Source organism: Symsagittifera roscoffensis, chromosome 2 (assembly GCF_963678635.1).
Source record: "Symsagittifera roscoffensis chromosome 2, txSymRosc1.1, whole genome shotgun sequence".
In the NCBI taxonomy this organism is placed as follows: domain Eukaryota; kingdom Metazoa; phylum Xenacoelomorpha; order Acoela; family Convolutidae; genus Symsagittifera; species Symsagittifera roscoffensis.
This window is the reverse complement of record NC_087063.1, coordinates 19476376-19502735: the sequence shown is the minus strand read 5'-3', so window position 1 is coordinate 19502735 and position 26360 is coordinate 19476376. Positions and strand designations below refer to the sequence as shown.

General features: G+C 36.4%; 2 protein-coding genes and 1 long non-coding RNA gene across 3 annotated transcripts in view; 1 reads left to right on the top strand and 2 right to left on the bottom strand.

Annotated features, from left to right (window-relative positions):
- Positions 1–26360, bottom strand: part of LOC134838935 (peptidyl-prolyl cis-trans isomerase B-like) — a 332107-nt gene that overhangs the window by 229668 nt on the left and 76079 nt on the right. The gene's annotated exons all lie outside the window — the stretch shown is intronic.
- On the bottom strand, positions 1932–24390 carry LOC134840182 (uncharacterized). Its single transcript, XM_063855896.1, has 13 exons — positions 23909–24390; positions 23568–23620; positions 22771–22883; positions 21219–21600; positions 20707–21022; positions 20358–20547; positions 19862–20136; positions 19423–19550; positions 19061–19212; positions 18643–18809; positions 17632–17844; positions 13194–13817; positions 1932–2316 (listed from the first exon to the last, which is right to left on the bottom strand). The coding sequence occupies exons 1-13, from the start codon at positions 24000–24002 to the stop codon at positions 2078–2080; spliced, it is 2946 nt and encodes a 981-aa protein (XP_063711966.1). The 5' UTR covers positions 24003–24390; the 3' UTR covers positions 1932–2077.
- Positions 14063–15682, top strand: LOC134839892 (uncharacterized). The gene is made up of 3 exons (XR_010162396.1): positions 14063–14183; positions 14750–14945; positions 15403–15682. It is a non-coding gene; the product is annotated as an uncharacterized LOC134839892 (long non-coding RNA).

Here is a 26360-nt window from a genome sequence, read left to right as displayed (position 1 = left end):
AAAAAAACTTCAAAAAATATACAGAAGCACACAGTGAAGGAAAAAAAAACGGTTTCTTTTCATTGTTCCGATTTTAATAGAAAGTGAGGTTGTATATGCACGGGGTGATTTTTTAAATTCAGATCAGTTTTACAATAATCTGCTTGGGTGAACACCATCATAGTAACGTGCAACCAGTCTGTTTAAACTGCTCGTTTATAATTTACACGCGTGGCAATTTATCCCGAACTACAAAATACGAATTGAGGCAGTTAATTGTTTTCATTAATTCTATACACGAATTAAACTATAGCATGACCACTTAAATACTTAAGCCGTAAGACTTAAACTTTTATATGATAAGCCTAAAATTCATAGTTTTGCCAATACCTAATTTTCAACAAACTATTCGAGACTACCTAATTGACAGTCGGATCTTTTAAGACTTTGCCCTGATACGAGCAGTTTTGTTGTTCCGACTTTCAAAGAAAGTGAGGAATATATATGCTCGAGGATTTTTTTTATTCAGACCATTTCACAAAACTCTGGTCCCTCGGGGGAGTGATCTCTTGATCTGCATGAGGCCAACCGAGTATAGACACCAGTATAGTAACCTACCATCAGTTTGTCTAAGACTACTTGTCTGCTATCCCGCACTACAAAAGCGTTCCGAAGTGAATTGAGGCACCTAAATGGTTTTATTAAGTACATAGACGACGCAAATTGCAACATTAAGTTTTGATATTATAGTATCAGCCTTAAATTCGTAGTTTTGCCCATGTTAAATTACCACAAACTATCCGAGACCAATTGAAGGGCAGTCGGAACATTCAGGGCTTAGCCCTGATCTGATCAGTCTTGTTATATTTCAGGCGTATCACAGAATTGGCAATAAAGAAGACTATAAATTTTGTTTTGAAGATATTTAATAGATAATTCCCGTCTTCCCGTCCAATCCCAAAAAAGACGAGCTTCAACATCAAGTAAACATCTTAAACAAGGATAGCCGGTTGCTGTGCAAGTAGCACAGAATGTTCCGACCACATTTTTGGTAAAAAAATTTTTTTCCCCTTCAAGTTAATGTCTTCTTGTACTTCTTATTTGTACAATTTTCGTACGTTTTTCTTTTTCTTCAAGTAACCACGCGGAACAGATTTGTACCACCTCAAAGTAACGAGTCTTAGCTCAAAATGCAACGATTTTTCACCTGCGATGTTTATTAACTTTTTTGAGGTTTGAAAATGGTTCATTTGGCAGTTTTGGATTGAAGATTGCGTTACACTATCAAAGTTTGCATGAAAAGGTCTGAAACAGAGTCGACAAATTGATCAGGCTCAAAAGTAAATTCTTCAGACCAGTTTTGATTTTTTAACAAAGAATTTTGCATTGAATTTATTTTCACAATTAAACAGACATTGATACTCTGATCCTAAATTACGAATACTTCACCAGTGATCATTTCATCGTTTTAAAAGTTGCTGACTTGTGAAAGCGCGCGAATATTCCAGTTTATCCGATTTTTTATCCGCGGAGAAATAAACCGGCTCAAAATTCATCCCGATGTGAATTCAGGCAAGTTGGTTGATCCAATTATTCAGTAAGGACACGCAAAACTCATCAATATATCTTTGAAATTGCGTGTAGAGGTTAAATTTTTAAATGATTTTTTTTAGAATTTGGTCAATTTGTTTCTAAATTTTTTTTTCAGAAACATTTAGGGTTTTGCCCTGACGAGGAGTTTTATTTTAATTTTCATTTTATAAAAAAATGCAAGGAGGCTGCTATAATTAGTGTTGTACCAAGTTCTCGCAGTTCTTTTCTTTTGTGCAGCACTATTACATCTCAGAGTTTTCTAGAAAACTGTAAACTCAAAATGCTTTTTTCGTCTGTTTAAAAAAAAGACTTGTTGTTATTTCTTTTAAAATGTTTAAATTTTAATACATAATCTTAAAGCTAATCAAAATTACCAGCATTTAGTAGGCTTATTGCTATTTACCTAACTTATCTGACTCTACAACATGGCCAGCAAAGTAAAAATGAGTTTGTTTTCAGTTTTAGGCAGCTTTTTTTCTCTCCAATTTCACCACTTGATTCATCCCTAAGTATCTTGTGATGTGAAAATTGCTTTTTTTGAGGTATCCAAATCTTCATAAATGCTCTGCACACTCATTTGAGGAGGCGGCGGAACTCTAGTTGGTCGGATAGGTACGAAATGCTGATTAGAAACAGGCACAGTTCGCTGATTGGTCGAATCCAGTCTCGATTGTGATTGGCTGAGATGTTCGCAATTCTGATCGAGTGTCGTGTAAGGCCTGTCGTCTGAAAGTTTAGGCGAGTCTGAAGCAAAGACAACAAAACATGTAACTATTATTGTACTTTTGAGGCATTTTTAGTCATTTAATTGAAGAAAAATTATGATTAGCAACTAAAATATGGACTGAGGGCCAGTCAGTTACAATTACATGCTCGGCTGCTTTGTTTTGGGAAACAGAAAAAGAGTTTTCCGAGCATAAAAATTCTCTGCGCGGGGTGGGCTTCTAATTTCAAACTGCTGCGATTGACAATGATAATGAGGCACAATCCCACAATGGAGAACAAGGAAAGGGAAGAGCAGTGTGCAATTTCAGCCTCTACGCCTTCTCCCCCTTTGCAGCAGTCAAAGGACATAATTGGGCTAATTTGAACACCAAACCACCGTAAAAAAGACATGAACTACGTGCGAAATACATTTTATTACGTATTATTACACGGAGCTAGTTATAATTGGACATGTGAAAAATAGGAAAAAATTTCATCACAAGAGGAATCAAAAGCGAAACTGACTGCTCATCTTTTTTTTGTTTGGAACTGGGGAAAAACAAGAAAAAAATTACTAATACAGCCAAAGAAAATTGCTACGTTTTAAATTACTACGATTGGCATGGTTAATGTTTCAACTAAAAAAAAATTGAACTTGTTAGTTGAGTGCCTGTATTTTGTGATTTTAAGCCAAATAACGGAAACACATAGTGAAAAAGCCACAGCCCAACTTCCGGGTTGAAAATCAATTGTTGAGCATTTGTAGTGGACAGAATCCACTTAGGAAGTGTGACATGATTTCACACATTCCAAAAGGGGCGGAAGTTGTCGCAGTGTGAAATTTTGCAACTTTTCAGGAGACATTTTTGTTGAAGATTATATAAAATCTTAGTGAAAAATTATATAAAATCCAAAAGGTGGAATTTATTGTTTCAGCAGATGATAGTAATTTAATTATAAATGTGAGTATGTGAGGAAAATTGTGAGAAGAATAAATGCAAATCACTATTTTTATAGGGGCGGTAGGGATTGTGCAATTTAGTCATTAAAAGAAGTTGCTGGAACTTCTCCTTCAGTTATCTGCCCATCATATTGTTGTAAAATGAAGACTATAGGTGCTAGTACCAGTACCAGTTATTACATGCAAAAAATTTCTGATATAAATTAGAAATTGCGATTGCTCTTTTTGTTATTCTCATAAGTGAGTAAAGAGGCAGTTCGATACAGAACTGTGCAGAGCCCCTCTTGAAGTTCAGTGTTAACTTAGTGACCCTAGTAGTAAGCAGGAGAATCACCCACGGAGAGAACCTTATCATGTCACTTTACTACCCCATTCACAACCCCGTCACTCACACGGTCAATTATAGCTCATAACTCATATATAATAACGAGCCTAACTAACCAATTAGCTAACTAGCTATTCACCCCTTATTTGAAGCTCACCTGTTTATATGTCAATTTACCCCACTCCCTTCCTCGTTACTGGCTAGTGACATCTGATTTCTCCTCAAATGGGCAGAATGAGAGGAAATAGAAACAAATATAGCGCCAAATTTAGCCAAAAATATAGTATTTTATATCGCCTTTTCTTCAGATGTTGGTCGATTTTTCAAATATAACGTATTAGAAAGAAATTTTTTTTTTTGAAAATTTTATTTTAAAGTCAACCTTGTCAATAAACGAACGTTGTCAATAAACGCGCATTGGAAAGCCTAAGAGCGAAAGCATTCACTTTTAGGCATGGTTTTGTCGGATTAAATACCCGATAGCTTTTCAGGCAGCCATCTGACTCATTTTGACATGACAGATGGTCATGAAAGTCTGCTGTTTTTGACACTGCTCAGCGAATAGTCATATCAAGACCATCCTGTCATAAACACCAGTCATGTGATCAACTTGGAGTGAAAATGTCATTGAACCGTGATGAAAAAAAAAAACCAACGAAAAGAGACTACCTGTTACTTTTTTCTTCAATTCTAATATGTGGCCATATATTTCCACCGTTAACTGTGTTTTGACTGGCTCTGATTTTTCTTTAAATCCCGAGGGGAGGGGGAATGGGGCACACGCACACTAATGGTGCCTTCAGGGCGGATTTGGGGTGCCCTTCATGCTACAATAGCCGCCCGTCATTTCAGATGATTATGATTGACAAGTTAGCCCGCAGCAACCAAAATGCATCTATATTCAGGCATTAACCATGTCAAACAAATTAAATGCGCAATGAAATTAGCTCTGCTGCTCTTACTGTCTAATAATTAGCCCCAAATTAGGCCAGCATCTTCAAAAAACCACGAAACCATCAGGACTGTAAGCCGAATTTATCAAGGCTTAAAGAAAATCATTTTAAAATCTGATAATGCTACAGTTTAAATGCAAGAAAATATGTTTCTGCTGGGCGCCCAAGAAATCAATTTTCGGCTTGTCGAGAACCTTTGACAGGCTAACCTGTCGCTTCCTATTTTTATTGGGATGGTCGTTTTACAAGTGGGATATGGGGGTGAATAGTTGAATGGCGAAACTAATTTGATCACAGGAGTCCAATTTGATTTCACTTGTCATTATTCTGCAAGTGCGGCCCATTCATCCTGCACTCTCACCAGTTTTGCATTTTAATCGCTTTTGTTCAACTAATCCACGAACTGAACAAAGCTCATCTAAGAAAACTTAAAATAAAAAAATAAACATAATACAGTAAACAATAAAACAGCTTATATTTTTAGCACTGTAAACAACAAAAAAGAGACAAAAAATTAATTGACTGAAAAATTGAATCATTGTTTTCCATAAGTGCTCTTTTTTAAGAACCTCCTAAGATAGGATTTTGACCCGTTTTGGAGACTCTATAGTGCTAATTCAACACTTGAAACAGTTTTTTAAGAGCTGCAAAAATGGACAAAAAGGTTTCAGGAAGGTATAAAACGCACTTGACAGGCAAAGTGCTTTGAAGTCTATCTTGAAAATGCTAGAAAAAAACTCTTCGAAAATATTTCAACAGGAAAATTGAAATATTGGCCAAGTATCCGCTCATTTTATCAGGAATTTTTTTCCTCAACGAGACATGAAATAATAGTAGCTCCTTACTAATGCAGATATGAAAAATTGCGGTTTTGAAAAAAAAATTAAGGAAAAGACTTATTTGCAATATTTGGACGGCAGAGCGAACTACAAAGAAAGGCTTAAGTGTTGGCTCTAATTTAATCAATTTAGGAGAGGCCTCTTTATTGCCAGGGCGAAACATTCCAGTGGCTGCGAATTGAGCCCGGGCTTATTCCCCATCCCCTACTAAGTTTGTTTTACTTTTCAAATCCCTCCAAATATTTCTTCCTTCCAATTTTTAATCTTCGGGTCTGACTTTTGGCTGTATGGTCATCTATCGAACTGTTGCAGGGGGAGAATAGAGGGCTAACAAGAAAACAAAAATGGGAGAGAGTGGGGTGGTGGTGATTCTCGTGGCAGAAGAATTGATTTGTAGACAATTTCCAACCAATCAAAAGCCTTCAAACAGTCCAAAAAACAAACTTAACTATCACGTATTCTTTCAGATTTTTGAATAGTGAATTTTGATTGGTTAATATAACTTTCTATCATTCAGTCTTTCTGCTAAGTGAGATTACCCGAGAGAGTGAGGGAAGTGTGTTAGTCCCGAGGGAGAATAACCGGAGGGCGGGTCTCTGAGTTAGCTATTACCTTAATTGAAATGTGAAAACAAGGCTCGAAAATTGTTTCTAAATACATACACACACTTCGTAACAATGCACGAATAGATTGCACTCCAAATCATTCGTACAAACAAAAAGAGCTGTATTTTCCGAATTTTTCATTTTGATTAATAACGAAAAAATTCAATTTAGTTTAAAAAGTTTTCGTTTCAAGGTTGCGCATAAAATTTTAATTAAACAACAGTTTTTTTGTCAAAATATCACATGAAATGAGACTTTTAACCATCCTTTTAAAAATAGTGAGAGCACTCTTTATGCCTTTCTTTTTCTTCAGAGACCATGTGATATTTTTGGCCAAATACTTGAGCAAACGAGGCATTTCAATTTTAAAGCATAGATCAAATAAATAAAATATATATTTTTTGGTTGAGGCTCTTTTAATATCAAGGCAAACAGTCCCTTTGACTGTTTGAAAGAAAGCTTTGATTTTATTCACTAACTTTCTTTGCTGGCCGTCGGTAATTTAAACAAAGTAATTTTTCCCTCTCAGAAAGAAAAAGTGTTAAAAAATGCGCAAAGTGTTTAAAAAGTGCAGATGGTGTTTGAACTATTGAGGTAGAATACAAAAGGGCTATTATGTATTCCCAAATGTCTCACTTTTCACAATGATAACAGATGCATTTGGGTACTCGACTGGATTTGGATGCGGAAGGGAGTTGCTTGTGCTTTTGTTTAAGTTCAAAGTACCTCAAGGAAACATATAAACGAGTAAAAAGTTTCCTAAGTTGTTGCTAAATTGAAAATTTCGTTTGCATATGATATGTTTCATTTGCTGCGCCAAACTTTTTACAAAGTTGGAAACCGACTGGCATACTGCAGACCAGATAAATAAGTATCGCATGAAAAACCTTGCAGAAAGATTTGGATTTCCATAATGAATAGCAAATCTTCGAAATTTTGAAAAAAAAAATGATGAAGTCCGAAAACTTAACAAGACCGCTCGTATCAAAGCGACACTCTAAAGTTTCTGACAGCCCTTTAATGTCTATGAGTAGCGTTCGATTTGATAGTTGGAGTATAGTTGGAGTTCGCAAAAAAAATTGAAAATCATCCCTTCAGTTTGGGATTATCAACGCGCGTTATGGTTTGAGCTATCAATGTGTAAGCGGCAACGTAATCCGTCTTAGATTTTCTTCCAAATTGAAAAGAGACATGTAACTATTTCAATTAAAACTTTACTCTATGCTAAAACCAGACTATTAAAGCAAAGCCCTGAACCTTCCGACTGCCCTTTAACTGGTCTCGAATAGTTTTTGGTTAATGAAATATTGACAAACTATAAATTTTAAACTGGTAAACCAATTTTTAAGAGTTAAAATATGAATTGCATTTGAAATTAACAAAATATATAAGCTTGCCCCAAATCAATTTAGAACAATTTTGTACTGCGGAATAATTTGTCACGCGTAAATAAATTGCCGTACACCTTCAGCCTCAAAAAATAATTTGAGCAAATTAGAAATACTCGGTTCATATTGACCAGACTGTCAAAATTATATAGTTGTGAGCGCCCTCAGCGGGACCAGATTCATAGGTCGAGCCCCCAAGTGAGCAAATAATCTTTTTAAAACTAATCTGAATAAAAATCCACCCCAAACATATATATTCCTCACTTTCTTCGAAAGTCGGAACATTTATCACTTCGTACCTTAAATAGCGCGTCACAAGATGTTTAAGGTACGAAGTGATAACTTTAACATATAGTAACCAATTAATTAAAATAATTAACAAATTCAAAGTGGAACGATTTCTGAGCCGGCTTATATGAGCACTTAATGATTATTTAAGGCACGTTAATAATCCCAAAATGTAAGGATGATTTTGAAGAAAAAAATTGCCGAGCTGACCATTTTCAGATCCTAATAACTTCGCAAAAATTATCTCCGGATTAATAATCACCGCGAGGATAACCATTCTGTCACTAAAAAAGTATATATTTCAAAATCGAACCAGACTGCTCCTATCGAAGCGATACCCTGAATAGTCGGACTGCTTTTGAGTCTAAAAAAAAATTAGCGTGTCAAAATTAGCGTGAACTAGTCGATTCACGAAGTGATTACCGAACTGCAGGAGGTTTGCCGAACTTTTTAACGGGAACTTCGCTCACCTTTCGGAAACATCTTTCCTGAAATTTCGATAAAAAAATAATCGTAAAACCATTTATAAAATTATGAGGAGGGTTCGAAATAGCCGTTTTGAGCTGCTTAACTTGGGATACATTTCGTGCCATTAAAGCATAAGTGACAAACTAAACCAATCGAAATTGAATTAAGGCAAGCAATTTGTTATAAAAATTATTCTACCAGATAAAATGAAGAAAAAAGGGGAATAAAACCAACATCTTTCAATTTTTTTCAAGTCTTCTACAATTTTTTTACTTAAAAGCTTTTTGTTTGACTTTAAAAGGTAATCAAAACATTCAAAGCTTCGCCCTGATATGAGAAATTTTGCTTAACTTGTCACTTACGCTTGAATAGGACGATATATATCACAAAAATATATTCCATATACACAAGTGTATGTCAAATTGGCAATTTTCAAGCCATAGTAACTTAACTAAAAATGATAGCAGGCGATAAATCTTTCCATTTTTGAGCTCGAACATCAAGAGTTTTCAGTTTACATAACAATACTGTCAAAAATGGCTATATAAAAGTCGAAATTTGTCTGGAGAAGAAAAAGAACACCCCGAGCACATTAGTCCGTCACATTCTTTGAGAACCGGAATAAAAAGAAAAACGAAAATGGTTCCTATCTGATAAAAGTGTAGCTTCTTTTGGTTGATCATGTTTTCAGCAAATGTTTTTGACGCCCGATTAATAAGAAACAATTAAAATTTTATTTATTCGTTCTCCTTTCGGAAACATCTTTCCATAAATTATCATTCAGGAATCATTTTACAACGCTACTTTGACTGAAAAACAGAAGCATATGGTCGTAAAAATAGAACCCCACATCATTAAAGGAGTACTTCGATCATTAAAGCATGGAAAAGTGGGCTATATAATTTTAAAATAAAACAGACTCTTTTTAACGGGAACTTAAATAGCCCAAATAGCGTAACAGAAAAAAAATAGCGAGTGAGGGAAAAAATCCAATCAAAAATCAAGTTGTCCACAAGCTAATTTTTTAAGTGTGTGTGCCTGTCGAATTCCGATACACTTGAACGCTTGGCTGAAAATGAATTCTTTCAAAACTCTCATTAGTAAATTAATTTTTGCCCTTAAATCTTCACTCGAGCGCCTTTTTGATTTTGATTAGAGCAAATTTCGAAATAATTTCTGACCTCTGCGTAATTCGATGTTTTGTTGTCAACCCTTAAACGTGCAAAGTGGTCGCCCATGAAACAGTGATGCGGAACACTTTTAGCTAAATTAAATTTAGAGCAGGAATGGTTTCGCTAATACCCATTGAGTCAAAACGTGTCGCGGGCTAAATATCAAGGCTTATGGTGGAATTTCAGCTAATGTCTTTATATATATACGAGGATTTAGATAACGTGCTAAATATTTAACAGCCAGAGTAGATCTTAAAAAGGTAAAACAAAAATTCTCCCGGCTGTAATAAAAAACGTCCGTTGGATCTTGGCGGGTTGTCGGACCTATATCGGATCCAAATTATGAGTTAGATGCAGATTAAATTTAAGTTTTGTCAATATTTATTATAACCAGGCTATATTTAATCCAGACATGTCTACAAAACGGGACGGGATAGCCGCTAAATATTGACTATTGACCCTTTCCTTGTTTAGATTACTTCACACTCAAACGCACAAACGAAATAATCGAAAGGATTCACAACCACTTTACAAATTGCGAACAAGAAAAAACTAATCATAGATCCCAAAATATTTGCTGACATGTCAAAGAACCGAAAAAACGAAGGAAGAAAATTATTGAAAAAATATATATAAACCTTTACTAGGGCGAGTTAGTCAGTTTTAGAGATTTTCTCTCAAGAAAATAGAATCATTAAAACTTTTTTTCCTCGAAAAATTAAGATATGTTATGTTGCCAGGCTAAAATTTGTTTTGTATAAGTTGTTCAGTTATGATTGTACTCTAAAAAGTGCCAACTAAACTGAGAATTGAAAGCATGTTGTCAGAATTGAATTCTGTTCATTTCCTTTCCTCTCCTAGCCTTAATGGATCCTTTCAGATCTAATCTAAGAATACTACCTGTTAATTCCTGCTGGGCCTTTTAGCTGGGACATTATTGGAGGGATTATTGGGCAGTTAATTTAATAGCGGGTCGGCCGATTAGCAGGAATCCGATTAAAACAAACAGACCGTCCGTGTCAGAACTTGGAAAGTCTTTGTGAACAACCACTTTATGAGGCCATATACAGAGCGAATTTAGAGAACCCAAACTGATTCTAAATCAAGGGGTTTTTGATCTACTTAAATATTAAAGCAAAAACAACACAAAACTCCTCGTTTCAAAGTGACCTCAAACAAAATCCCGTAATGATCTCATAATGCTTTCTGCTTCTCATTTGAGTTCGACTTTTCAATTCAGTTAGGTTTCATTCCGTTTTGCATTGATTTTTTGTCAATCTCTATCATCCGGATAACGCAATTCTTATTTTAGTGAATCTTGAAAAAAATACTGCCGAAGAAGCAGCAAAGAAAAATTTCAAACCCATTTAGGAGCATTTTAGACTTCAAACTGAAACCAGGTGCTGCAAAAACTCTTCAATAAAAAAAGAAGATAAAAAATAGCCGCTTCTACAAAAGCAGAGAAACTCTGCAAAGCAGTAGCACAAAACTTATAAACAGGAAGCATTATTGTTAGTCTGAATATTGTCAAAAGAAGTTGAAAAACTCCGTTAATAAATGATGAAAAGCTCTTGTTAGAATCAAAATTAGTTTTGTTTTTTTGCAACATAGACCCGCTAATGTGGAGCCGATATTATGCTTGGCCCGTCTTTTTGTTCCAAGTTCGAAAAGAAACAAAACAAACAGCAACATCAAACAATTACAAAAATTATATTTTTAAATTGCCTGTCGGGCGTTTTGAAAAAAAAAATAAAACAAAAAATAGACAAAAAAATACATGATTTAATGGCCAATTTTAATTTAGACGAAAATCCCTGAAAAAAATTACTTCATTATTGAAAAAAAAACATCCTTAAGCTATTCGGAGAGGACAGGTCAGTTCTAAAGCTGGTTCATTCATGATTTGCAATAAAAGAATAGATTTCTATTGAAACTTGAAAAAAGGAAGACATTGAATTTCTTTTCAAACAGGGCAGAAAAAATTATAACAAAGATAATTCATTAGAAAAAAATTTAAATAGGGTTTTGTAATCGACAAATACTAAGCCAGCGGGTTCAATAAAACAAAAATGGGTTTCAATAAAACATTCATTTAAACTTTAAATTTGTGTTTTTTAATAACCACTAGTGATTCAGACAACTCAACTGATCTGTGAACAAAATATAAGCAATTTTCTACTTTTTCAACCGTTTTAATACATTGACTAATAATTGAATAACGTAAGCAAGCATTAAAAATGTATGGAATTACCAGCAAAAAAAATTATTTGGCGATGTAATTTTGGCAATTTACGTGTTTCAAGCACCTAAATTCGGAATGAGAGGTTTCAAATGAAAATCGCATGTAAAATCATGGCACATGGGAAATTTTTAGACGGTAGTACATGGATAATTAACTAACTTAACCTTTTGCTTTTGCTTATTTTGCAGTCAAGTGTCTTTACGACTGAGAATTTAGGGCACTTCGTTTTTATATCAGCTGCCTCTTAGTTTATGAAGACATTTATGGAGAAAGTACGCCAAGTTATGAAGGTTCTCATCTCGTAGCGAAAATTGAAAACGCAGGCAATATTTACAGAAACTGTCATAAATTCCGTTTGTAGGAACTTTTTGGAACGTTATGACCAGAAAATGACGTTTTTCCGGTAAGCCCTTCCTTTTTGAGCGTAGTAAATAATGGTACCGTTCCCTATCCATAATTTAATTATCTCGTTTTTGGTGCGAATTAAGACATTGCAATTTCTCCCGCCACTGATCAAAACAGATTTTGTGAGTGAACCATTCATTTTACAAAATTGTAGACGAAAACCAAATGTGAGCTGCCCACCTCAAAAAACGTTGTCGACTTTTTTTTATAGGTCGACCAATTATGTTTTCCGAGCTCTCCGAAAAATACTATCAGGGGCCCTATTTTGTCAAAAATTTTCTTCTCTGCAGACAAATTTTTGAAAAAAAAACAGGCTAAAAATGACATTTTGAGTATTTTAAAAAAAAAAACCAAAATATTGCATAATTTCGGCGCGCGCTTCACCATCAAGTTTAGTTTGACGTCCCCTCCCCCGGCACGCTTCTGCAACCAAAAATAATTGTCATGGCTTAACTAGTTCGCATGCCAATTTTCGTAATTAGTAAAAATTTGCAGGTGAGGGGGAATGGAGTCCAGATGTGTTTGGAAAATTACAAGCACCAAATTAGCTCTTTTCCACTCCCCCCATTTGAAATTCAATTTTAAAAACTATTATAGCATTGAATGCATTGAAATTTGGCATGGTGAACAAATTAGCTATTGTGAACAGATTTGTTCTTCATACCTTACATCGTAACATCACGCATTAAGTCATAATAACACGTAAAACAACTATGAAATTAGAAATTTTGACATGTGGGGGTAAAAAGGAAAAAAGCCCCAAATTTTCTAAAGGATCATTTAGCGCCAGAGTAAAATGTTTTAAGGTATCATGCCAGAATATTGTAATTTTGATTTTCTGATCACAACTATCCAAAAACTACTTAAATTTGGTACATTAGGCCTATATCCGCCCACTTTCAAGACTTCGATGCTCGTCCAAAAAAATTTAGGTTAACGTATTAAAAACGTCCCATGGTGTAATGATTGGCACCTTGGACTTTGTATCCAAAGATCCGAGGTCAAAACCAAAGATCTGAGCTCAAATCTCGGTGGGGCCTCATTTCTTTTGCATCAGCTTAAGAGAAGAAAAATTAGCAGAAAGTTTTTTCAGTTCAAGGCTCCTCTTTTTGAGTGCTCCATTGCCCCTATTCGTAATAAAAATGGGTTGAATTGATAGGAAGTTAGACCTCTTCCCATTCAATTTTTCGATATATGGCTGTTCATAATAAATTGAACCTTAACTGAGATATCTTTATTCGTTTAAATTCACATAACTCGTTTCACTAACCAGTTGAGTTATTCGATGAAATGGTCGAGTGAGCATTGGGAAGTGCTTCTCCATTGGGACACCTCACAGGCAAAGGAGGTTTGTGCTTGCTTTTCACCCCAGCATGGCCCCGGCCTTTGTTCGTCAATGAAGCCTTATGATGGTATTCGCCCTGATCACTAGATTCACTTATGCCGCTCCCAACTTTGCCACATTGGTAGTTACTCAAGTTCAAAATGTTGTCCATACTTGAGAAGTCTTTTTCCATTTTGTATATCTCGTCAGTATTCATAACCCCATTTAGACTCATTTGACCTTGACCTCTGTTCACCTCTAGTGACCCCTTGTGACCTGCGAGTTGGCCGACGTCATGATGTCCCAAACTCATGTTGTACTTGTGCTGGTTCAGAGCCTCGTAGATATCGTTATCCATGCCCATTGCATGCCTAGCTGAATGGGGTAGAATTGCATTGGCGGGGTGGTAGAGCATTTCTGCTGACGGCGTGGGGGGACTGCCGCCGCCCCAAAAGGGGGATCCCCCGCAGCCGGCGCCACCGACAGGCATGTAGGTTCCCCCGTTGTCATTAAGTGTGAGGGGGTGCGCCTGATACTGTCCGTTCGCGACAATATATTCGGACCCTTGATCTGAAAAAAAAAGATTTCCCGTGTTAGAAGCTTTTTCATAAAACTTCAATAAATCATTGTTCAAAACAAGAAAAAATAAGTTAATAGCTTTCGAATCTTTAGTTTTTTTTTTCTGAAAATTGTTTGTGAGCATCAACAAGAGGTTAAAACTTGAACTCAAATTTATAAAACAGAAATAGCATTTTAAACAAGATAATGTTTGATATCTTTCAAGTACAAATACACCTCTAAATAATTATCTAATAGTAGCCCTGAGGCATGATGGTCGTTGTGCCTTATCATTTAAAACCCGATCACACTAATTAATCGAATCTATTCCTTCGATATGTTACTATGCTTCTTAGATCTAAATCTACGTCGCCTTAGGTAGCTAACTTAGATATGAAATATTTGACCATAGTTTATGAGATGAGCTAATCGACAGTAATCGAGCCATTCAACTGCGCATTTAAAGCCAAAAAAGATAGCATCTTTTTTTTGTTCAACTTGGACGTTCTCTTTATTCTCTCCTCCTTTCTTTCCCCTCCTATTTTTTATCCCTTATCTTTAGCTGGATTCCATTTGCGCTTGGACTGGATTGCATTGGACCCAACCCCACCCGGGGCCAAAATTAGGGAGAGACAGATCTGAAAGCCAGATGGCAAAACAATGGAAAGAGGATGCGATAATACTATAATCACATTAGAGCACCTTTTAGCATCCAACATCTAGAAACGGAAGCCGAAAAACAGACTAAGTTAACTGCTATACGGAGAATAAATGTACGAAAACATCGGCCTCTTAAAAATAAATTGTGAAAAACCACTGAAATTTTTTTAGCAACAAAACCGAGTTCAAATTGTGCACTGTAATTTTGGACTTAAGCTTATTTTATTAGGTGTTTTTAGGCTGTGGTAATAAAAAGTATTATCAGGCCCCTTTTCTGCTTTTAGAGATGTCTGCTTATAGTGCACGAGTCTTGCTCTCCTCAACTTCAGCTCAGTTTAGAGTGCAATCAATGCAATGCATATCAATCTATCTGTCTAGGCTATCAACCACTGAAAGCCGACTCAAAATAGCCTCCTGATTGAAAAGTGACAGACAATTCTGGCTTTCAACCCCGGCACAAAAAAAATCCTTTCAAAACCAGTCAGTCAAAACGAAATCACTTCTTTTCCGTTATATTATAACCCGCAACCCGGATCTTGGTCTGTTTTAAAATCGGCTAAAAACAGGCCAAATTAGTCATCTAGCATGATAAAAAATTAAGAAGTTATCTACATCCATATCTTTAAAATCACCTAGTTTACTGAATTTGAGTGGGGTGCGCGCGCTGAAACTGCAATTCTTGAGCAAAATGTTGAAACGGCATTTGATAACCCGCGAAAATTTTACATATTTTGCCAGCAATGCATCAAGTTTTTTTTGAGTTATTAGTATTCTTTGAAACTGATTCAGTTGAATTCAAAACCTAGTTTAAAAAATAAAAAATATGCCCTGTTTACTGAAATAATAATTTTTGAAAAGCTACGAGCAATTAAGGAGCATATTAGAGACACTTCGTTAAGTTAAGATATCAACTTGGTTGTTGGCCTTTTAATTTCAGAAATGAACATGTGCGGCATCAGACTCAGTGAAGATTCGAGCACACTGGAGGCATTAAAGTTGAAATTGAGCACCGTCTAAAGCCACAGATGCAAATGACACACTCTTCTGACTTGTTCACCCAAGTGCTAAGACAAAGGGTCATTAACTTGCCCGAACCTCAACTCTTTTATGACGTTAAATTTCTTCAATTGGAATTTAAAATCTCTTTTTAAATTTAATACGAATTGTAGACCTTTTGGTAAAAGGAGTAAAAAGTAAATAGAGCTGTGTTATTTTGACTTTTATTACATGCTGAGACTTCGACATTTTCCCAACTGTCCCGGTGGGGGCTAATATGTTTTCCCGCCCTTATTACCTCAACCAAATTGGGCGGCAACAAAAAAGTTGGTTTTCTCAACAGCTGTGGCAGGGACAATGGACTAATTCCCTTTGATATGTTAATGTTAAATATAATTTTTTATCAAACAAAATGAAAACATGGCTTGGAACTTTCTAATTTAGAGAAAGCAATCAGAAAGAAAAAAGTGAGGCGAGTAGTTCTCGTATCATAAATTAGTAATTTTTTACCCATTTTATCTCATACATTCAGGGAAGAAATTATTTTAGTCAAGCTTTTCCCAAGTCAGACAATCCAAAAATTACTGAGTAAGTTTTTTTCACGCGTCTTTAATACGGCTCGTAAGAAATTGAGTGTGGTGCCAAAATCAAGCCCCTTCCGTCTGATTCGGATTCCACGATAAAACTTCATGACAGTTGTCTCAGTAAAGAAAAATTGGTGTGAATATTTCCGTTTTGGAGAAAACTGGTTAAATATAATGTAATTATTTATACTGTTTTAGATTAATCGTTAATTTTATAATCATGCGTCCATTTATTACCAGTTATACACATGTTCATTAAAAAGTTTTTCAAAAAAATCAATGGTTTTTTTAAAAATCAATTTTTAAAAAATTATATTTTGAATGATTACTGCTGTAGAAAAAATCTATGCCACTTGCAGTGCGCGACTAATTTATTTCATCGCATTTTTCAGTTTTTAAAGACGAGCTCATAAAAATGATAGAAACTTGAGATAGCTCCCAACGTTAAGCTCCTTTTTAGTTTTTTTTTAACTCTTAAAGATGAAAGCAAAAGGTGAAAAGAACAAAACATCAGAGCATGGAAAGAGTGGACGTGAAGGAAAATCAGTGGGTTCTAATTGGGGCTATAAAGGACTGAGGAGAGACTATTTCTGTCGTGTTGTTGTTTAGGAAGAGGGAAAGTGAAACAGTGCTACAAACAATTGGGCGACTGAAATATACACTCCAAGAGACAACAGTTATTGTAAACTAAACAATTAGAACACGCTTCAAAACAAAATTGAGATAATTGAACTACAAAACAAAACTAATTGCAAAACTAGCCCGAAACATTTTATACTGGTGGGAACAACAAAACTTATTTAAAAAATCAGAAAAAGCGCAGAGAAATGAAACACCTGTGAATCAATCGTGACTCATGATTCTTTGTTGCTGAACCATTTTGTTGACGGAAAACGTTATTAGATTGAATTACTTTTCACTTTTAGGGTAAAAAAACGTTGATATGCTAACTCAATTGACTCGGTCTGACTTTTCGAAATTGTACTGAAAACCCAATTGTATGTAAAAAACACGCCGGAAAACAAAGTTCCCTTTCACCCATTCTGTTTTTTGTGTTGCTTTAACTTTTGAAAAAAAAGAAGGTAAAAGCGCCGTTTTCGGAAATTTTTTGAAAAAATCGCATTTGTTGGAGCGTGCTTTCCCCTCCAAATCACTATATACTGGCGCCAAGTGCGCTTTAAGAAAAATTTTAGGGTCAATTGGCCAAAAATGGATGTCGTAAAATAGTACCAAAGAAGGACTCTTTGGATGCCGAGTGGTCGAATCCTTGAGGAGGGGACATCCGCCCTTGCTGCCATTAGTAAAAATTGTCCTAGAAGAAACTTCTCGTGTCTGCATTTATCAAAGCAACGTTACACGAGATGCTTCAATTATTTTTCTTTTGTAGTTCATTCTCTTGTGTGCATTATTTACGAAGTGATTGAGATCATTAATACATCCAAAAAAAAACATAAGATTTTAGTTCTTAAAATGTAGTATAGTTCAACGTTTTTTGCATAGTATGCTAACGGGACAGTGTACTACAGAGAAAGATTCTGTTGTTCTTTTGTAGTTTCTTCCCAATTAACTATTTCAATTGTACTTACATGCGGAGGCTTGATGCATGGGGTAGTGTGAGTTCAGGTTCAGGTGGTGTGTAGAGTGGGCAGCGTGGGGGAGGGGGTGCGGGTAGAGAGCCTCGAACTGCCTCCTCTTGTATTTGACGAAACAGCAGCCGACCACCAGGCACAGCAGGAGCACGATGACAAACAGAACAAACACACAGGACCAAAGGATCACTTTGGCAAACACGAACCCACCTATAAACAACGCATTGAAACTTGCATGACCTGTACAGGGTTCGATGTTCAGAGTCATATACCAACAACATTTTGTGTAGAACATTTGGTATGATAGTTCGGTCCCAAAAAGTAAGATGGGTCCCTGAAGAAAAATTTTTAGGCCTTAAAATTTTCGAAAACATGGTTCGCATTTGTTTACACAAATTTTTCACAAAAAAATCGGATTTTCACAAAAAATGCGGGAGCCATCTTTCATACTTGCTTTTACTTGGGACCCAACTATCATTCTAGTACCAAACATTTTTGCAGAAAACAAACTTTCTGTGAAATCACATGCTTCTTAATGATTTTCAAAGGTGTTCGGGTCGGGTGATAAATTGGATCCTGCAATAACAGATAGTGGAAAATTGGATCCTGCAATACTTGCATTTGGAAAATTGACAAAGCTTACGGAGACATATCAGCTGCGACAGTTTGAACCTAAGATGGCGTAGTAAACAAAACTCGTCTTTATACTAAAACAGCAACAAAACAAGCGATGCTATCATAACAAAAGAGGACGTTATAACAAAACACAATGCCTCAGAGCAATTAGGGTCAAATTGTCGCACCTGGATAAGCTATGTCTGGGTAAGTCTCACTGGAATCCCTCATGCCTGAATGCCAAATGCCGTAAAAAAAATAAGCCAAAAAAAATCAATTTAGTTTTGGTCAGTTTAAAGGGCGATGATTGGTTGAGAATTTTCGTGTATTCGGTGAATAGCCCATAGTCTCACCGCTGCTTTAAATTGAAGACAGAAACGAAATTGGACTCACCAATGACTACTGGTTCGCATTTCTCCGACCAATGAGTGTGCAAATAAAACATGCTTCCATCTTCTGCAGCAGAAGAAGACGATGGAGAGATGAATGGGTTCGAGAACTGTTCCACAATGCCCACTCGCACACAGTAATCTGTGGACATGGGACTATACTCGACATACCTGAAAGAGAATAAACAGAAATTCGTACCAACGGCTCACTATCACAACAAAAAGAATAAATATAAACAAAAGCAACTCGTATCTGACCACAGAACATGGATTGTCAAACCAATTATAATTGCGAAACAATTGAAAACAAAAAAAAACGAAACAATACATACATATTAATACAAAAAAAAAACGATTAAATTATCAAAAACTTTCAGAAAATTTTTTGATAACTATTAACAAAGTTAGTGCGGTGGACTAACTTGGCCTGTTGCTGGTCCCAGTAGCTGCCATAGATGGGCTTGATATGGTCTGCATTGAAGGAGTACTGGTTTGCCACCACTTCTGCATCCAACACCACCAACAACCCTCCAACACGGCCACTCTTTCTGGAGGCCAACTGCCTGGGCAACACCTGCAAAAAACGAACGGGTCTCATCACATGTTTTAATATTGTTAAGAAAAGCTGCCAAGGCTTCCTTTTAAGTGCGTACTCTCAGATGATTCTAGAATTTCTCCTATGGAGCAGAAAATTATAGCAAAGCAGGGTCTTCTTAGACCTTTTTAACGACTTTGTCGACCTTTTCTGGTGCTAGAATGTAGTGATATAGTGATGATGTAGTACCTGTATGTTGTAGTGGTGGAAGTGTTTCAGACTGAGTGCAGGTTGTTTTCTCCAGCTGAGAACCACATAACCCCCACTTCCACTCTTCTGACCAGATGAAGAGTCCTGTTTGGTGAAGTTGAAAGTCCCTGACAACCGAAACCAAAATACAGTCAGAAACTCATTATTTCAAACATCCATAAAAACGCCACTGATTGCCAAAGCCCAGTGAGTTTATTCATAGGGGAATCCCTCGTACCAGAAAGACTAAATGACCGAGTTATATTGGCCAATCATTAACTTGGCTATCATACCTGTACGAAATTCGCACCGACGTGCACTACAATTTGCTAAGTGAGCTCGTACTAGTAAGTCACATCCTAGTTAAGCTTAAATTAATTAACCTTCGTATTACCAATCTGGCCGTTCAACTTTAAAAAAAAACAATAAGGTAACTAACATGGCTGAGATGTGGCGACTTCGATGGTCGTCTCCTCGCCCTGTCTTCCTTTATAATTGGCCCTCACTCTCACTCTGTACTTCTCACCAGGATTTAGACTGTCTAGAAGGAGTGATTGGAATATGGCAGAGTAGTTGGCCACACTGACTGCAGAGGTGGAGTTGAGTACCTCGATTGAGTAGGAGGTTGCCTTCTGTTGCGAGGCGGTGACTAGATTCTGAGGAGGTCTCCAGTATAAGAACACTACACTTCCCGACTTCTGCCAGCTGAGCTGTCTGAAATCAAAACGAACTGATTGAAAAAATATAGATATAAGTCAACTAGAGTGAACAATTTTAGGTAGTTGAACAGTGATGAATCTACAGCTAATCTGTTTTTTTTCCAAAAAAAAATTATTTTTGCATTACTCTCAGTTGATTATTCTGAAGAGAAATTTATGAAACTTAAAGTTCATGTGTTTGTAGAGCAAATGTTTCGATATGGAATCATTCCTCACCTGACAGGTTTCGGAAGTTCCTCGCAGGACTCGATCTCCCCAGGAGCCAGCGCAGCGGAGGAGGGGTAGTTGGGGAAAAAGCCCTCTTTACACTCACAGCCCCTCCTGTTAGTCCAGGGCTTACTGTTGGGGGGACAGAAGGCACACGAGTCACGAGCAACTGATGACTTGAACGAGTTGGGGCCACACGCTGAAAAATTCATTGAGTACTAAAACATGTGTTCAAAACAGTGATTATATATCAATAAAGTATAATTCTGCATGGTTCAAACTCAGCTGTTATTCAATAAAAACAACTGAATTTTGTGAGAAAGTAAAAAAGATGAAGATGAGTGCAAAAAAGACTCACGTCTGCAGGTGACAATCCCTTCTGAGTCCTCTGAAACTTCGTAGCCTGCAATGCATACACAGGATGGTACACGACTACTTTCGGGTAATTTGACCTCACTTGACCCTTGCTCTACCGGGTAGAATTCAAACTCCATCAGGGAGAACTTGCGGATACACTGGTACTGAAGTTTATCAACTGTGGTTGATGACGTCAAGAATCCAAATTTTCCAGACATGTCGCCGCGGATGTATTTCGACTGTGCATTAGCGATGCACTCCTCGGAGCGGAAACCTTCACCAAAGGTTTGACGCAAGAAAGTCAGTCTGTCGCGAAACTGAAAAAAAATATCCATAAAATTTCACTGTATCAGTTACGATGTCAAAATACATATCTCATAAAACAATATAATTCGGATATTAGCAAATTATGCTCGACATTTTAAAAACAATTTATTACTTGTTTTGACAAAAAATTGAAATATAATGATATCGAAAGAAGATTATTGGGCGATTGTAGAAAATGCAACTGACATATTTGGGTTTGCAGGCTGTTGAGAGTGAGAAGGTGGGTTGTTCGATGGTGACACACGAAGATTGCGAGGCGGAATCTAGAAGGGGTCGGGTCACCTCCAAGGACACTTCGAGTACAAAAATGTTCTCGTCACAAGGTAGATTGACCATTAAAAAGTTGTCTCCCTTTTTTGGCGCCGGTTGAGGCTGCGAGGCCCAGTCAAACTCCTGGAAGTCCAAAGAGAGTTGGGATCTACCGGTCGCGGATGACGAGGGGCTTCCAGTCGCCGAGAACAAGGGTGAGGCACAGTTTTGGTTAAAAGTGTGTTCTGGAGGGGGAGAGATTTTGTATCGTATTTTGAGAGGAGGAGCCTGAAGTTTAGACTGCACGTTGAAGCTGAGCCTGAAAATGAAGAAAAAACTATTCACCACTTAGCATCGAGATTGATTCCTTGTATAAGATTTTAGGAAAATTAATTAAATGCCAATTAAAAAGTCAAAACCTCACGATTCCTTTTTAGATTTTGAATTGCGACACATTTAGCCACACAAAGTTTGAATATCCCAACATGTTTTGCATGTTTTCGAACTTGACTTTTAGGGGAATAGTTTGAGCATGTCATTTTGTTCGACAATAAATGTTATTTTTCGTCGTTTAACTCCTTCTGTGCTTTGCAAAATTTGTTCATCGTTAAAGGTGACCGCATTTATATGAGGAATTGGCTATTAAACGGTTTAATTTGAGGGTCGAGATTTGAACTGTGGTTCTTCTAAATTAGCCCTAAGAAGAAGACGGATGAATTGGGTCACAGAAAGAAGGTCAATGCTCATCAGCAGCAGTTAAATTGAAGAAGATTCCAACTAATTGTGATAATTTCTGATGGCTTCAACGTGATTTTGTAGATGTTAGTTCGATTAAACGAACAACGTGAAGTCGATACATTAATGGGGTATGGTATATCTAATAAGGCTAATAAAAGTATCAAAATGGATGTTCTGCAGTCCATTGAGAGAATCATATAGAATTTAAGATCCATTCAGATACTGTTGTTCTATTTGCATTCGACTGCATAATCAATCGGTTGAAGATAGTCGGCATCGCAAAATTAGGCCAAAAAAGAGATAAAATAAGGTAAGCGAATGAGACGCAAAATGGGGCAGTTCAAATCAATCGTCTTCTTAGAGTATTTTGAGTTTAAAGGTGGAAGTTCCTACGATTCTGACGTGTCCAGTGAGTTCATTTTTGAGAAATTTTGAGGGTTCTAATGACATACTGGCATATCTAAAGTAAACCTATACTTCTTTTTTTTAAAAATGCACAATTTAAATGTTTGTTGCATGAATTGATTGAAGACAAATGTTAGTGAACGAAAGACTCAAACAAAAGCAAAATGAAAAGCTAAATCTCTACCAACATATGAAGATCCATCTAGAGGAGCAAAAGGTTGGACTTGTAAATGGAGAGGAGAGGGTTGTTGATTGGAATTGGATTGTAAACTGGGAGCAGGGAAAGGGCAGTCTTTCTTTATAGGCTGATGAGGGGCTTAAAGTTTAAGTGTTTGACTTGACTTACATGATCTGTCCGCTGCTGGCTAGTTCAACGGGAGAAGTGAAAGCAATAGATGCTGAAGAGGTGATGGGTGAAGGACACAGCTGCACTGATGAATCAGAACTAGACAAAGAAGCCTACAGAAACATTACAGAACTGAAACTAGGATCAAATCGGATCTGGGGCCAGAGACTTATCAAGTTACTCCTCATAACAATGTCATTTTGATTCAAGTAAAAACTTTTTTCCGCAACGGAATTCTGAAAAGGCGGAATTCATTAATCAGCAAAGGGATGCGAGACAGATACTTGGACAAGTCAGGCAGTCATTAAGCTCTTGAACTGTAGTAAGAGGTTACTTTGATTTACAGTAACCCGTATTTTGATGAAGAATTCGTAAAAAAGGCCCTTCGCGAACAAGAGTTCAAGAGCTTAATGACTGCCTGACTGGTCCAAGTATCTGTCTCGCATCCCTTTGCTGATTATAGAATTCCCGTTGCGGAAAACAATCTTACACTCTCAATTGTAGATGGGTGCGAAGAAAACGAGTCGGGGAGTGACTCCTCAATAAAAAAAAATAAGAAAATGCCAAATATTGTATGTAAATGTCGTCTATTCACAAAAGCACAAGTATAAATAGATTAGTTCCCGAAAAAGCAAGTATAGAAATATGGTTTCCGTGATTTTTGATAAAAGGCTAAACAACCAATTCAACTGATGAGCATGACTTTTCTTTTGGGTAGTGAAGCGGTCGAACTTCTAAATCCTCTCTTGAAAATCATTAAGATGAGGAGGGGGAGGGGGAGGACTATTTTGGCTTACTTGGTTTGAGTTTTGGGGCTCCCATCGCAGTTCTATCTCGTCTCCTACTCCCTCTGAAACAATAAAACAGCAAAAAATTAGAAATAGTAGACTACTTAAGCCGATTGATTATCTTAACACCAGGTGCGCTACAATTGTACAACACATTATTTGACTTTTCTTGTGAAATCGACATTTGAATGCCATTCACTATAACTGATATTATTTCATATCTGTTTTTTGGATAAAAAACTAAAAACTTTACCTAATTAAAGTTATGAAATTCTCTATTCCTGCAGAAAAATATAAATTTTTCGATGCTTCGACCAAATGTCGTAAATAAAACATGAGAACAAACATACCGGCAAATGAAAGGTCTGCTAAAGCGAAAACAGCTAAAGCGAAGATTGCGAAAACTAAGAACATCCAGTCGAAATAACAACCAACTAACAACATATCAATCAAGAATATTTAATAAAGGCGTACTATAAATTACAAATCCGTATTTGAGACAAGACAGAAAGAGAAAAAATGCTAACATACAGCAAGTCTTCCAATTTTGTTCAGCAAAAAATTTCAATTTTCTAACTGCATGAATAAGAAATTTGATCAGCTCAATATTCACAAAAATAGTTATCGCGCACAAGTAATTTTGAACACAAAGTATATGGAAAAGAAAAGAAACGAAGTTTTACAGTTTTTTAATTAATTGTTTGAATAAGTTTGATGAATATTGTTTAGTTTTTTGATTCAGAGAGTCCGTCACTTTGACCCAAAGAAAAAATACAGTAATGAAGATGGAGATTGAAGAAGAATTCAAAAAACAACTACATATCAGCAAATTCAAAAGGAGAAAACAAGTCGATTGGATTTCTTGAATCAATTTCAACCAATCAGAATGCAGCAAAACAAGCCAGAACATTATTTTAAGTTAAATTAAATATCCAAGTCTGTTTTAAAATGCAGCAGCAGCTACTTCTAAATTAGCTTAATGAAGTTTGGATTAACCGTGCAATCCCCCCCCCCCCCCTCAAATTGGTTTAGGGGTGAAAAAATGTGGATTTTTCAGGAAATAACTTTGAGTATACCTTAGATTTATAGAAAAATAACAATTTATTCAGAGAAAATTGATTAAAAATACGTTAGTTGAGGTTATTCAAATGCAATCCCACATAAAAATTGTGACAACCATTTTTGTGTGCGAGTTTGTTCGAAATGCATACATTATACAGAATTAATTTTCAAATTTAAAACGTAGCTAGGGGGAAATTCTATGGCTGGTCACTTATGGGAGGGGGATGCGATATGAGATAATTTGGAGGGACTCTTGGACAATTTTGGACTTTCAAAATTTTGAACATTCTAAAATTTTCACTTCTTTCACAGAAGAATTGTTGGTTCACGGGTCTTGTTAATTATACCATGCTACCCTTTTGCAAAAGGGGGTCCAATTCGTTACAAAAGGTACAAAACTCGTATATGCTTAACTGTTCAATGCTTCCTTCATTTTGGTACAAGTGGTGCTGATTTTTCATTTTGGTCTCAATATTTTGAATGAGTACTTAACAGGAAATGGTAGAACGTTTGGGCATTGTTGATCAAAACCAATAAGTTAACCAGGATCTTGTTAACTATATGCTCTCTCTGAAGAATCAACCGTACTATCACTACTATTCCTGTCACTTCTTTCGTCTAAAGTTGTGCACAGGCGCGGATCTAAAAATTAAAATCGTTCAATAGTACCAAAGGGGTACCCTTTGAGTGGTGAGTAGTTCAATTGCGAGAAAGGGATAACTCCGCTACTGCTTATGCGCCAGATCCTCCGAATAAACGTGGAACGCGAAACTGTTGGCCTGGACATGGTGAGTTAAGACCGATGGGTATAACTCATAGAGTAATTTCGGATAGGGTACACCGTCTGCTCGTCACGCTATCTTATTTTCGGCCGGATAGATTCGTGCAACTTCTTAGTCTAATACCGATCCTAATCTTACTCTTATACTATCTAGTCTCAGGTTGTTTAACTAGTCTCTGCTAGGCTCAATAGATCTAGGGTATACTGGTTTATTGCGGCTGCTGAAGTACTCGGGAGAGTTCAACTAATTTCTAAGTTAAATTCAAATCTCTCTGGTGCTGAAATTACAAGTAATTTCAGCACTTACAAATAAGTGGATTGTTAGTTAGATGGATCATGATTGGTTAATATTAAATACTTTACATTGGTAAAATATCTAATTTATCCAATCATAAAATGTAGTTTAGATCAGGTTCCAGCCATCCGGGTTTTACAGAGTTTTTTAGAATAGTTTTTCTGCAATTCGAAAGATGGATGATGGACGTTGGTATTTGGCGAACATCTTATTTCTTCTGGGTTTTCTTATTAGAGAAGTCCCAGATTCAATCATTGTGTCTTCTCAAGACAACGACTGGGTTTTCGCAACAAACTCAAATCTGATTTCAGAATGGTTGGCTATGTCAGGTTTTTCTGTTTCATTGATGAGAACTTCTTTGTGTTTGACCTTGTCTGGGAATGGCGTGGAGATTGTGCGTGGAGGGGATGCCTGGTTACTCGGATCTGTACGTATACTTGAACATCGAGGTGGTCATTGGTCTAGTTCAATGAAGTCCTTTTCTGCGAAGTCAAGTCGTACTCTAAATCCTTTGAGTTGTGATTGTGGGCGGCATATTGATTGTAGTTGGCCATTCTTTCTCGAGTGTAGTAGGGTCGTTTTGTCTTTGGATGTTCGTCCTTGGTGTTGTATTCTGATCTATGTATTGCATAATGTAATTTACATTTTATAAAACTTTTATTAG

Excerpts from the sequence above, each read along its gene's own strand:
- LOC134840182 (XM_063855896.1), bottom strand. The coding sequence starts at position 24,002 with ATGTTGTTAGTTGGTTGTTATTTCGACTGGATGTTCTTAGTTTTCGCA. Across the intron at positions 19,213-19,422 it reads TCCACCACTACAACATACAG|GTGTTGCCCAGGCAGTTGGC; the intron begins GTACTACATCAT and ends CGTTTTTTGCAG. Across the intron at positions 13,818-17,631 it reads CATGCATCAAGCCTCCGCAT|ATCAAGGGTCCGAATATATT; the intron begins GTAAGTACAATT and ends TTTTTTTTTCAG.